Here is a 13,524-nt window from a genome sequence, read left to right as displayed (position 1 = left end):
TCAATTTGAGAACTTCTGCTTACTGAGATATATGTTATAATAAGTTTTCATATTTAACATTGTATGAAGTAGATGTACCAAGGATATGAATATTTCCGTTTTACTTTGTATTAAATTATATTTATATGATTTTTATACGCGCTTTTTGTTATATATAGCAAGAATCCTTGTTTATATAACTCTACAAAGTCTACTCTATAAAATGCTTTCTAAGAAATACTAGGTCAGTCACAAGGTTTAACTTGAAAGTTTAGCTTCATCTGTGAGTCAAATTTGATTTTATTGCCTGGATGTAAATTGCTCATCAATCAAAGTGATCACTATTATTGCTGTAATCATTCTCTAACGTATTGACATTAGCAGCATTTTCTTATCTGTGATAATGCACACGACACCATTTACTGAAAATCGAGTCGAACTTTTTGACTGACCCAATAACTGAATTCCTTTTATTCGCGTGAACGCGTGAAATATCCGTCAATGTGGGGCATATTGTTGCACAGTGCTTTTTGCAGTTACACATTATATATGTCGCGAGACCGGATGTATTTATCAACCATAATGGATTTCTGTGAAGCGAGGATAGTCTGGGAGGATCTAAGCGGCGAATTAACGCGTTATTCCCCTAACGGTAAAGATATGACCGGCAGAGGTGGCACAGACGATGGAGGCGGAAGGGAAACCTGCACTGTCCGGTTTCTTGCAGCCATGATTGGTAGCGGCCGTCAGTACTTGTTTAACCGTTGCCGCGTTAGCAGGTGCGGTTACTTTCTACTTCGCTGACCTCGCGATCGTCAGCGTCCCTCCCGTGTTTCTCTCGTATTGTCCGACATCCGACGACGATTTCGGCAACGATCCGGTGACGATAGGCCGATCGACGATTTTTTCGCAGCGGAGGAAGGTGCCTTTTCTCTCCCGGCCAGGTGAGTCACGTAGAATGGTTTATTTTGCGCGATGACGCGATCTCTTTGCCATCTCCAGAAAAGGGAATATTCCCGAAGCGTTATTGTTATTGAATGTAGGGAATCGCGGTTATCCCGTGAGAATGACTCGAGCCGAGAAACTTGACTTCGTTCATTTTCACATTGACGATTGCCCTGCTTCCGCGAGGGTGAAAGTTCCAAAGTCGTAGCGACGGTTCGGTCATGATACTTTCGGAAGTCAACGATTTGTCGTATACACCTGAAATTATATTTGCGACTGTCGAGTTTAATATAGCGGCGAATATCAACGCAAATTCGTCGACTCCTCGATTTGTGAAGTAAGCAGATGGAAAGTAGGATAGTAGTTTAGTACGGATACTTTCATGCTGAGGATTTCGCTATAATCTGTATGTCTAACTGTAACATGATTTTTATTTACTCTTGCATATGTAATAGTTTATTAAAGTACCATTAGACTTTAATGTTGATTCGTATAATATGAGCGGCGATAAAAAGGATGTCTTCAATTTTTATCATAATATAGATATAGTTTGTTCGTACTCGCGTCAAGATTTTATCGCACGAATTTACGGTTAAAGATGTAGATTACATAAATTATTATGACTATAAAAGTAGAATCTGAAGTGGGTCTGAATATTATACATCTTGTTTCTCCACGAGAAAAATGGAGCACAGTGCAGGAGCATTAGATACTATTGAATTCCACCAGTTTCGAATTTACATCGATCTGTATAACAGTGGTCGACTGGTAAAACGTAATAATAAATAAGAATAATAGAAGATATAAGAAATAATAATAAATAAGAATCGTCGAAACATGAGTTTGTAAAAATTAGTTTTAAAGTTTATATAACTCTTCGAAAAATCTGTTTCATTAACCTTTAGATTGCCGGCATTTTTTCATTAAAAAAGTTTCTTTTTCTCAAAAATTTTTCTATATAAGTAACATACATGGCGTAGAATTTTGAGATTTGTACAGAGCTATAAAAGTGGTTTTTTCGATAGTCTAAAGATTAAACACGGACGATTTGCGTAAGCAGTGCTTTATTTATACGGATGTGAGACATTGGAAAATGTTTTATTCATTTTATCGAGGATATTCCCCAATTTTTAGTGACACGATTAAACATGGCTATTCCAAGTGTTCATAATCTTTAATGACTCATAATCTATTTCCAAGCCTCCTTTTTACTAGTCCGTGATTATTATTTTTAATTGTTAGAAAATAATTATGACGATAACTATCGCGAATATTACGATATATTATTCATTCAATGCTGGAAAAACCGATGCTGTAACAACCGAGAAATTTCGTAAAGAGAGAAAACTACACAATGATATATAATTGTACCGACACTTGTGCATACACTGTACGTTGTGTCGTGCACATGACCGCATCTAATTACTCATGACGTTTGGAAACATTCTTGAGCTTACGTTTGATTCTATCTATCGTTATCTTCGGTATTTTTGTTTTTATGATGCGTTCGTGGAAAACCATTTCGAATGATTACTATTATTATATCACGAGCTCTAGCAATTATATTGTAATTGTAGGGAAAACCGTGCGCTGTCGTGCAAATTTACTTTTTGATGTGTATCTTTTAATAATGACGTGAGAAAACTTTGGAAAGGTGATTCTTTTAGAACGTAGCCTCCTTTTTCATCATTATACCATTACAGAGCTTCCATTTTTTTCTCTGTGAACTCTAGGTCTTTCTACTTGAAACATGGATTGGCAGTGGCTTGGTATTCTACTTCTATCAGGAATAATATCAAATGTAATAGCCGCGGAACCGTAAGTTCATACAAATATTGATATATTAGTCCTTAACTGTAAAAGATAATCAATTTTTCGGTTTAATTAAATGTGTGCGTATGAATGTGTTTGATGATTTTGTATGTAAAAATTTTGTTCTCGATCGCACTACATTATTGACTTTATCGGAATTCTTATTCTCCGTAAAGGTATTACACGATTATTGCGCCAAACGTGGTACGCCCTAATTCAGAATATCATGTTGCGGCGAGTATCACCGGCATATCAACACCATCAACGATACGTATCGAGTTGACTGGAGAACTTGATACAGGAAAAATATTCAACATTTCTCGCATTGTAGTCGTCGAACCTTATTCCACTAAGATCTTAGAATTAGACGTACGTACAGATTTTTAATAAGAAAGAAAGAGAGACATTTCTTAAAGTTTAGATATTTATCGCTGATATTATTTATTTCGTTTACAACGCTAGATTGGTGAGATCACGTCGGGGAAATACAAACTCACAGCGCGTGGCTTGGCGGGTATAAATTTCGAAAAGTCAAAAGACATCGATTATATACATAAAAGTTATTCCGTCTTTATCCAGACTGATCGGGCGATTTATAAGCCCGGTCACAAAGTTTTGTTCCGCTGCATAGTATTGGACTCGAGGCTAAGACCAAGTATCGTGGGGCCGACGGATATTTATATAATTGTAAGTATTCTTGCAGATATATAAGTAATGCTGCTTATATTTGTATAAATAATACATAATTTGCATACATATACCTGCATACACGTGCACAACATAATTAAATACTCTTGGATGAAAAGTATTTTTAGACTAGAAAATATTCTTTTAGATTGAAAAAATCTTTTTACATTAAAAAGTAGTTGTCGCAAAAGTAAGATAATAACTGATTAAAAAATCGTTTGCAGGATGGCGACGGTAACCGTATCAAACAATGGATTCGGCCATCGGTAGTTCACGGGATCGTTAGCAGCGAATTGGAGCTATCAGAGTCGCCAGTGTTGGGTAACTGGAAGATCATTGCCAATGTGGGTGATCAAACTTTTGAAAAGGCGTTCGAAGTCGCAGAGTATGTCCTACCGAATTTTGAGGTGACAATTGATTCGCCGAAACATTCAACATTCAAAGAATCAAAAGTGACAGTAACTATTTATGCAAAGTAAGCAACTCGTGTTTCATGTGTGTGTGTATGTGTGTGTGTGAAAATGAGCTACTTACAAGTAAAATCTTAATGATACATATTGAACATATCAAAGTATTCATTTTAAATACACATAATTTAGGTATACGTACGGAAAACCAGTGAAAGGTGAAGCTACAATAACAGCTTATCCGGACATCTTTTCTGGTGTTATCCAACCGATATTCCAGCAACCCGTGAGAAAAGTTGTGCCGATTGACGGAAAAGTTGTAATTGATTTTGATATTAAGTCTGAATTGAGGTAAAGTCTCAACATAATTTTGATTTTCCTAACGTAATTCCGAATTATATGTTACAAAATTATATATGTTAATGTGTCTATAATATATTATATGTTTACTATGTAGGTTAACCGATGAATATGACAGACCCATCATGATTGACGCTGTGGTGGAAGAAACTTTAACTAGTAGAAGACAAAATACTTCGATGCAAATAACGCTACACAAACACAAGTACACAATGGAATTGATAAAAACTTCGAAGTACTTCAAGCCGGGACTAAAATACACCGCATTTGTGAGCGCATTATAGTTTGCATCAGTAGACGTGAATATTTTTTAATTATAGCATTTCATTTATACATATCGTCACGTGTCTTTCACAGCTAAAATTGGCATATCACGACGGATCACCGGTGCAGGACACGAAAAATCCTGTTCTGATAGCATATGCATATACGTACAACCAATCGGCTTACACACATATTACACGTATGCTAGATGAACATGGCATGGTGCAGCTGGATTTTTATCCTCCTAATGCAAAAGATGATATGTCTTATCACCTAAACATAGAGGTAAAATCAGTTTTAATAAAATCTTTTTATATTATATTACAAATATATACAATACGCAATCATTCGTGTATATTTGCACAGGCACAATACTTAAATCTTCACGAATGGTTCGCTTCGACTAATCAAGCTAGATCCTTGAACAATGAATACATCCAAGCGAACCTAAAAACGGAAAAACCTATGGTATATTTTAAATTTATTATTATTACGTTAAACATCTTTCTGATGATATAGCGTTCTTGGGTCTCATGATGTGTTATGTTCCAAGGTAAATGGTAAGGTTGAAATCGAGGTGAACTCTACCGCGCCATTGAAATACATAAGTTACGAGGTATTTAGTCGCGGTGATATTCTACATGCGGATTCGGTATACGTGCAAGACAAACATACGACATCTTTTGAGTAAGATAATTATCAAAGAGATTTCGGAATTTGCTCACACACAATATCTTACGAAATGAAACGTTTCAGATTTTTGGCAACATACGTCATGGCACCTACTGCGTTTGTAATTGTATATTACGTGCGAACGGACGGAGAAATAATAGCGGATTCGTTGGCTATAGAACTAACAGGAACACTGCAGAACTTTGTAAGATATCAATGGCATTTTTTTGAAACCATAATTTGACGAACGATAGTAGAAAGTCTGCTAGTTGAATTAATATTTTGATAAGGGAATTTATTTAATTTACACACATATATCTGTAGGTTGATGTTAAAATCACGCCTGGTGAAGTAGAGCCTGGAAATGACGTTAGTCTTATGATTTCCGCGAAACCAGACTCTTATATTGGATTGTTAGGTGTTGATCAGAGATCCATTCTGCTAAAATCTGGAAATGATATTTCTCATGTACGTATTGTGTTATTTCTTAAGTATACAACTAAATTTAATTGATAGTCGGTATTGATATAATTAGTTTTCTTTCGGCGGTATAATAAATAGTATTGACCGCTACTCGTTACGTTTATAGGAGCAAGTATACAAAGAGTTGCAGTCGTACGACTGGACAGATGTCTCACCGTATGCAGATTCGTTTTTCGGTCCTCCTCTATGGAGACCCGGCTCAGGCACAGCGCATGATATATTTCAGGTAAAATATGTCGCGATGTACCTCATATTATAACTCTTCATTAGTCGTTGATCGTATTAAGATGAAAAATGTATCCAATAGAGAACTGGCGTGGTAATCCTCACAAACGGGTACGTCCATGAGCACATCGAACGTAAGTATGGAGGTACATATTTCAAATGCAATAGTAACATATGTTACTATTAATATATATATTATATTATATACAATAAAATACTAATATACACCTCCGTTAAATGTACCTTTAAATTGCCCTATAAATTATATGGCACATTGGATCGCTACATTCTACTTATTATTATAATATATAATATATATACATATATATATAGCATGAGAATAACATCTTTGTCTTCGATTTGTTTTGTTAATTAATGTCGAGTCATCTCTCTCAATCGGACTAAATACATATATATATTTTTTTAACCAAGCTTGTATGTGTGTAGTATACTTCCGATCTAGTTTGGATGACGCGATATTTGCATCCGCTGCGGAATCCTCAGGCCCAACTGCATTACCACCCGAGAAGGTCAAAGTTCGCAAGAATTTCCCTGAAACTTGGCTTTGGCAAACGCTTGACGCTGGGTAATGCAAACGACATAATAAATTATCACGTGTGCACACACATTTTCGTTTCTATACATATCTATTTATATATTTTTTAAATTGTAGATTATTTTTACTTACATATTCATTTTTTAAGTAGATAATAAACGCAATTGTCATTTCATACTTTTTCACAGTGTCTTTAACGTGCCTTTAATCTTTTATCTTATATATCTCATGGTAGCACGATATTTTTTATAGAGAGAAGTCATGTAAGGGAATTTGAATACCAATCTATACTGTATAATATACTATTTCCAAATATAAATATAAATACCGTATGCGCTTGTATGAAAATATCGATGTGTTCGAGCTTGTTGCTGGGAGATTTTTGTGGTGTTGAATAATTTATGGTGGTGGGAAAAACTTTCTATATGTATATAAATACAATAATGAATTTTCTCATAATTATTAACACGTGAAACTTATATCGTTTCTCTATTACAGGATATATAGTCTAGCACAAAGTTTCATTTATCTTGTTATACTAAATGTTTTCTGTATTAAGATCATTCCACATTTAACTTATATTTCAACATCATTGGAACATGACTTCCTAGTTTTTATGAAAAATTAGGTGAAAGTTTATTCCTCGAATAAGATAATTAATATGTTGAATATTATATTTATTAATTACATTTCAGAAACTTGAAATTAATAAAAAATTATAAGAAAAAAGCGTTCTCTCAAAGCATAATTTTGGTAAATATACATGATACGGAATGATCTATTACGTAACGCCTCTCGATGATATTGATTGTATAAGCAGAATGTTCCAGAATTACTACTACCACTAATATTAGAAATTCAACTAGAAAGAATTGTATCAATGTCCAAATTTTGACAACTTCTGAGTTAATGAGTAACTTAAAATTTGGAGAGATTCGTGAAATGAACTTTAACAGATATGTAATGTTTAGTTTTACCATAAATATCTATGAGTTAAAAATTTCGTTAAAAAGGAAGGAATTCTGTTCACTCAAGAATGATATGATACGAAATTAAGAATTTATTTATCTATAACTAATATACATGATATAGAGAACAAGTTGTATATCTCTTAATTTATATTATTGAGAAATATAAAATATAAAATACAGTAATTCTGTAGCATTTTGTTCCGATCGAGGTTGGTGTAGTGCAATATACAGAATTGGATTGCAGGATCCGAATTTCTGGATGGTAGAATAACGGGCTCGCCTCAAGGGGTACCCACGCTTCGACCAGACCTTGGTCCACCTGTTACGCACAGATTAGCAACAAGACCACCGTTGGCAGGTCCTTACGCCTTCTCTCGCATCCCACCTCCTGTTTGGAATAAGCCCCGTGTATTCCTAATGCATGACATCTTAAACACCTGGTTTTTCGCAAACTTCTCTTCAGGGTATTTATTTGTATCTTGTATACTTCTAGTTTATGCACGCTTTTGTATGTCGTACTTTGTACTCGTGTACACATGGTGTACGGAAATGATTAGTACGAACTTTACACGTGTCTGTAGTGTATTCGTTGAGATAAATGAGAAAATGTCAGATAATGTGTGAATACAGAAAAATTAACTGTTTTAAAGTTTTAAAGTTGTCTTGTTTGTCGGAATACTTCATTAACACCCGATGCATCTGTAAATAATGTATATGTGAAATTGTACAGTTTCTCATTATGTGAGAGTTAAGGTAAAGGTATGATCTGATATTTCTCAAGAATATAAATTAAGAGTTTCAATACACAGCTTGTCCTCTATATCATGCATATCAGTTATAGATAAACGAATTCTGGGTTTCGTATCATGTCATTCTCGAATGAACAGACAATTGTTTGTGACTCTTTGCTAATTACATCACTTATATGAAACACGCATCTGTGCATTTTTAATGGTGAAGGACGAAATCTAAAAATTTAAAAAGTTTGCACATTAAATCGATTTGTTTGTTTGTATATGTGTGTGTGTGTATGCGTGTTGCTTCATCGAAAGATGTGACATAATCTCTCTTCACTGTGCGAAAAATCAATTTTCGAAAGTCATTTTATTAGTATTTCATTATGCGATACATTTTAGTTTATCTTTATATTATGGTACAAGATATGTCTTCAATGATCTAAATATTTCAGTTTGTTGTCATAAAGGTATTAAGCGTATGTGCGTGTATATGTGTGCGCGCATATATTTATATTTATATATGTGCATATGTTGCAGACGTACTGGACAAACCGAATTGCGACGAAAAGTACCAGATTCCATCACGTCATGGGTGGTGACAGCATTTTCCTTGAACGATGCGCATGGATTGGGTCTCATAGAGGAGCCTAGAAAGGTTTTTATACTCTCCATATCGATCATTATCCATTCTATTTTATCATAAACCATCATGCATGACATTGAAAAGATTCAATCCTATGATCATTGAAAAGATCAATCCTATGTTGCATCGTCAGCAAATCTGATACTGTTATCTATTATCTGTTCTTTAGTTAAAAGTGTTTAGACCATTCTTTATATCTGTGGATTTACCGTACTCGGTAATACGAGGGGAAATTGTAGCGGTACAAATTGCGGTCTTTAATTATATGAATAAAGACTTAACAGCTGAAGTTTTGCTAAAGAACGAGGGTCAACAATTTGACTTTGCAGAAGTTTCTAATGAAGTTAATGATGTATCACGTAAGTATAACAATATTACAGCTACAAAAGAATGACAATTAAAAGCATTTATAGTAATTTATAGTAATTTACATTTATAGTAATTATAGTCATTTATGCATATTAATATATATGGCAAGGATGAAATTGTCAATTTTTTAGGACTGGAGTTATATCGTATGAAGAAGGTAGATGTGAAAGCTAACTCTGGCTCTAGTGTATCGTTCATGATTATTCCAAAAGAATTGGGATATATCGATATAAAAGTGACTGCTAGCAGCGTTATGGCTGGTGATAGCGTTGAGCATAAGTTACTTGTTAATGTAATAATCTATAATTTTGATATATTATAATTGTATTAATTACGCTATGGTAAACATTAATAATAAGATTATTATATTTTAAGGCTGAGGGAGAAACACAATACAGGAACAAAGCAGTATTTTTGGATTTAAGGAACGTTGATCATGCAGAAACAAATATTACTATTGATATACCAAGTAATGCCGTTCCAGATTCCGAAAGTATTCATATATCTGCAGTTGGTAATAATATATTTTAATTTACATTATCTTTAATATAAAAATGTTTCACCACTTCCCACAAATATCTTAGGAAGCTAAACTTTTTAATCGATAAGAAATGGTAACCAGAATAAATTTTCTAACATAATATACGTATACACATAATACATATGCATATCTATTCTGTAGAATATTTAGATAAAAATTATGTTTCTTTTACATTGCTTAGGTGATATCCTAGGACCTAGCATCTCGAATTTGGCAAATTTAATAAGAATGCCATTTGGTTGCGGCGAACAGAATATGTTAAATTTTGTACCGAACATCGTTGTTTTGAACTATCTTAAGGTATGGTAATACATATAAGTAAATAATATTTCCTTTCCTATTAATGCATTTCTGTATATGTAAATATACGATTGTTAATAATATAAACATGATATACGCGATGCATTAAAACCACACTTTTTTTCAGAATACAAATCAATTAACACAAGCTGTGCAAAGTAAAGCATTGAAGTATTTGGACATTGGCTACCAACAAGAATTGACTTACAGACATACTGACGGTTCTTTCAGTGCATTTGGTATGTCAGATCCTAATGGAAGTACATGGTATGTGTGCAACAAAATCAGCGTATTATTGAGCAATCTATATCACGTATATATCAAAATATTCGCTGTTTAAATTTAGTTTAAAAACTCAGAGTTATTCCCTTTACTAGGCTTACAGCTTTTGTAGCAAAATCTTTCAAGCAAGCAGCAGAATATATCACAGTAGAAGACAGGATAATAAATGAAGCTTTGGAATGGTTGTCAAACAATCAAGCTACAAACGGCTCCTTCCCCGAAGTGGGAAAAGTGAGTCATCGCGATATGCAAGGCGGAGCTGCGAAGGGACTTGCTCTAACAGCGTATACACTTATCAGTTTTCTTGAAAATCAGGTAAATATTATTACTAATGATACAGCATAAAATTGCTTCTTTTTTATATACGAGGATTTTTTCCCAAAAATATTCGACTTTTGTCTATATCGTAAGAAAGAGATTACTTCGGAGTAATATGAACGATGTCGCCTTCAAAGTAGTCTCCTACTAAATGAATGTGGAATAGTAGAGTCGAAAACAAATTGGCACAAAAGCGCGATAAGTAGTTACTTTAAGTTGATAAACAAAAGTATTATATAAGATATATACTATTTTACAAAGTTTTTACAGTTGTTTAACGTTATCTCTTCATTTTTTCGAGGATATGTATTTTGATACGGTTCAGGAATAAACTCCTTAATTATAGAGAGAACATTGCTACTTCACGTAAAATTAACCAAACATATTAATTACAGGATTCCACAGGAAAATATCGTAATACAATAAACAAGGCTGTTGACTACGTAGTTCGTAATATGGAGAAGTTAAACGATACGTATGCATTAAGTTTATGCGCCTACGCTTTGAGTCTAGCAAAGCATCCGTTCGAGACGTCAGCATTTAATTATCTGGAATCGAAAGCTATGACGGAACAAGGTCTTAAATGGTGGAGCAAACCTGTGCCGAAGGACGACAAAAACCCGCACTATGCTCTACCGCGTTCCGTCGATGTCGAGATGACATCTTACGCTTTACTCTCATATCTCAGGCGTAACTTACTTGCCGACGCAATTCCAGTAATGAAATGGCTCATCAAGCAAAGAAATCCAGAAGGCGGCTTTGCTTCGACACAAGTAAGTTACTCTTAAAATGCTATTATTTTTATTAAATATGCTGTGCGTGTCTAAAATTGATAATGCTAAAACTCGAAGATATAACGTTATATGTTTGAAATAATTTAGGATACTGTAATCGGACTTCAAGCATTGGCGAAACTCGCCGAGAAATTGTCGAGTGACCCAAGTTCGATCCCTAATGTTCGGCTCATGTTCAAACACGAGGAAGGTCAGGGCTACATGAACATAAATAGTGGTAATTCCATGATATTGCAGAAGCAAATAGTAAGTTGAAGCAAGTAACTAGGTGTTACTGCATATATTTCTTTAGGGCGAACAAATATTAATATCCGCGTATCTCCATAGTTACCGAAGAAAACGCGCCAAGTCAATATAACGGCATCTGGTAAAGGGTTCACGTTAATGCAAGTATCTTATCAGTATAACTTGAATGTAACCGGCGCCTGGCCGTTGTTTACTTTGGATCCCCAAGTAGATAAAAATTCCAATGCTAATCATTTACAGCTCTCCATATGCTCAGGGTATGTTTGCATTGTTATATTTTGTGTTTATTTACTATTATCAAGCCAATGAAATTTAGGCTTTTATCATATTGTTGGTTAAATGAACCAGTCGAGATGTATAAATTATGATTTTTTAACAATATAAAAAACGAAGACGCTGATTCTCGATCAGCAATCCTGTAGCGTTAATTATTTGCGATCAGATTTGTTCCAACCAAAGAAGCGAACGAGAGTAATATGGCTGTTATGGAAGTGAACCTACCCTCTGGCTTTACAGTGGATAGAGATTCTTTACCAAGTCTAGAAATATCGTCACATGTGAAGCGCGTAGAAACTAAAAATGGTGACACGATGGTAGTCTTATATTTTGACAAGGTAGGTTACACTCTATACTATTACACATGTAATCAATCGCGATCTGTTACTAATTAATAGTTTGCATAAAGATACGACCAAGAATACGATTAATATATGGAATATTTATTATATATTACAGATGGTGAAACAAGAATATTGCCCCACTGTGTCTGCATTCAGGGTACATAAGGTAGCTAAGCAGAAACCAGTTCCTGTTTCTATATATGATTACTACGATTCGTGTAAGTATAATTTAAAATATTTTATAGATCACATTTTAATTTTTGTATAATGTGAGAGAGGGAAAAACGCCTAAAACTAAGAAAATTTAGTTCTCTGAAATTAGAATATACTTATAATGCAAAATGTGAAGAGTGTGAATATAAAGCTCAATTAAAATAAGTAAAAGATATACTGAGATAAAATATGTATGAGATTATTAAATTATTAAACTATGAAACTTAAAATTAATGTTACAATAATTAGTACTAAATTAAATTTTTAAAATGTATTATTTTTGGTTGTATTATTTTTGCAGCGAGAAGAGCAAGGGTATTTTATGAGCCAAGAAGAACAACTTTGTGTGATTTATGTGAAGATGAAGATTGCGAAGATATATGTGTCTCAAAACCAGGTAAACAAAAAGATAACGCTACGATGTCCATTGCGTCTCGTACTTACGTTTGTGTATATTTACAATTTACCCTTTTATCGTTTTACTCTTTGCTTTATAAGTATATTTAGCTGTATGAATCAAGAGTAATTATTTTATATTATAGTAGTATGTTATATAATCTAACAAGATGAGACATAAAAGAATTGTATAAATTGCGACCAAAGTACTTCTTGTGCAAAATTTAAAATACTCTGATTTCTCTTTACGTAGTATCCACAAATCAAACTAACATAAGATTTAATTACCTCTGTAATATTAATATTAAGTTTACAATAAAATTTAATAATGTTTCTTGTTAAAATAAGTTGAAACTAATGTTACATTTTATAGATTTCCTTTTCATAGATTTAAGAAATATAAAACTTAATTGCATACGTATTGTGTGTACACAATGTACTTATGTATGTACTTGTAAATGTATTAAAGCATGTTATACATTACATGTACATATTTAAGATCATTATTCATCGTTATATATATATATATATATATATATATATTTTTTTTTTTTTTTCCAACACTGATGTAATATTTATGATTAAAGATGTCAACTTTTGGAAAGTATCAAAATTTACTGGAGATGAATAAGAGTGAGTTTCTGAACTATCAACGATGGTTTACTGATGCATTACTTAACCTAATTAATTTCTTGCATACGTTA

At 33.4% G+C, this 13,524-nt stretch overlaps 1 protein-coding gene across 4 annotated transcripts; it reads left to right on the top strand.

Moving 5' to 3' along the window:
• Nucleotides 1–716: 716 nt before the first annotated feature.
• Nucleotides 717–13,167, top strand: LOC116853169 (CD109 antigen-like). 4 transcript variants are annotated; one of them, XM_032834098.1, is made up of 28 exons: nt 717–923; nt 2,658–2,742; nt 2,913–3,105; nt 3,199–3,423; nt 3,648–3,898; nt 4,023–4,181; nt 4,288–4,459; nt 4,548–4,739; nt 4,821–4,922; nt 5,008–5,141; nt 5,211–5,331; nt 5,451–5,594; nt 5,716–5,835; nt 5,917–5,968; nt 7,606–7,825; nt 8,636–8,753; nt 8,911–9,100; nt 9,242–9,402; nt 9,486–9,624; nt 9,833–9,951; nt 10,079–10,218; nt 10,329–10,548; nt 10,947–11,324; nt 11,433–11,591; nt 11,673–11,848; nt 12,034–12,205; nt 12,327–12,429; nt 12,726–13,167. In XM_032834098.1, the coding sequence occupies exons 2-28, from the start codon at nt 2,675–2,677 to the stop codon at nt 12,929–12,931; spliced, it is 4,434 nt and encodes a 1,477-aa protein (XP_032689989.1). In that variant the 5' UTR covers nt 717–923; nt 2,658–2,674; the 3' UTR covers nt 12,932–13,167. The 4 variants fall into 4 exon arrangements, with proteins under 4 accessions (XP_032689989.1, XP_032689988.1, XP_032689991.1 ...); XM_032834097.1 differs by having other exon boundaries at nt 5,917–5,980; XM_032834100.1 differs by lacking the exon at nt 7,606–7,825 and adding an exon at nt 6,282–6,420 and having other exon boundaries at nt 5,917–5,980.
• Nucleotides 13,168–13,524: the final 357 nt, after the last annotated feature.

Source organism: Odontomachus brunneus, unplaced genomic scaffold, assembly GCF_010583005.1.
Source record: "Odontomachus brunneus isolate Ranch 3 - 2012 unplaced genomic scaffold, Obru_v1 Obru_scaffold_283, whole genome shotgun sequence".
In the NCBI taxonomy this organism is placed as follows: Eukaryota; Metazoa; Arthropoda; class Insecta; order Hymenoptera; family Formicidae; genus Odontomachus; species Odontomachus brunneus.
The sequence above is the reverse complement of the archived record's forward strand: the minus strand, read 5'-3'. Positions and strand labels throughout refer to the sequence as shown.

What these genes read in the sequence shown, in the direction of transcription:
- LOC116853169 (XM_032834097.1), top strand. Translation starts at nt 2,675, where the DNA reads ATGGATTGGCAGTGGCTTGGTATTCTACTTCTATCAGGAATAATATCA. An exon ending in CAGGAACACTGCAGAACTTT is followed by an intron (nt 5,332 to 5,450) that starts GTAAGATATCAA and finishes ATATATCTGTAG; the next exon opens with GTTGATGTTAAAATCACGCC. An exon ending in CTGGAAATGATATTTCTCAT is followed by an intron (nt 5,595 to 5,715) that starts GTACGTATTGTG and finishes TTACGTTTATAG; the next exon opens with GAGCAAGTATACAAAGAGTT.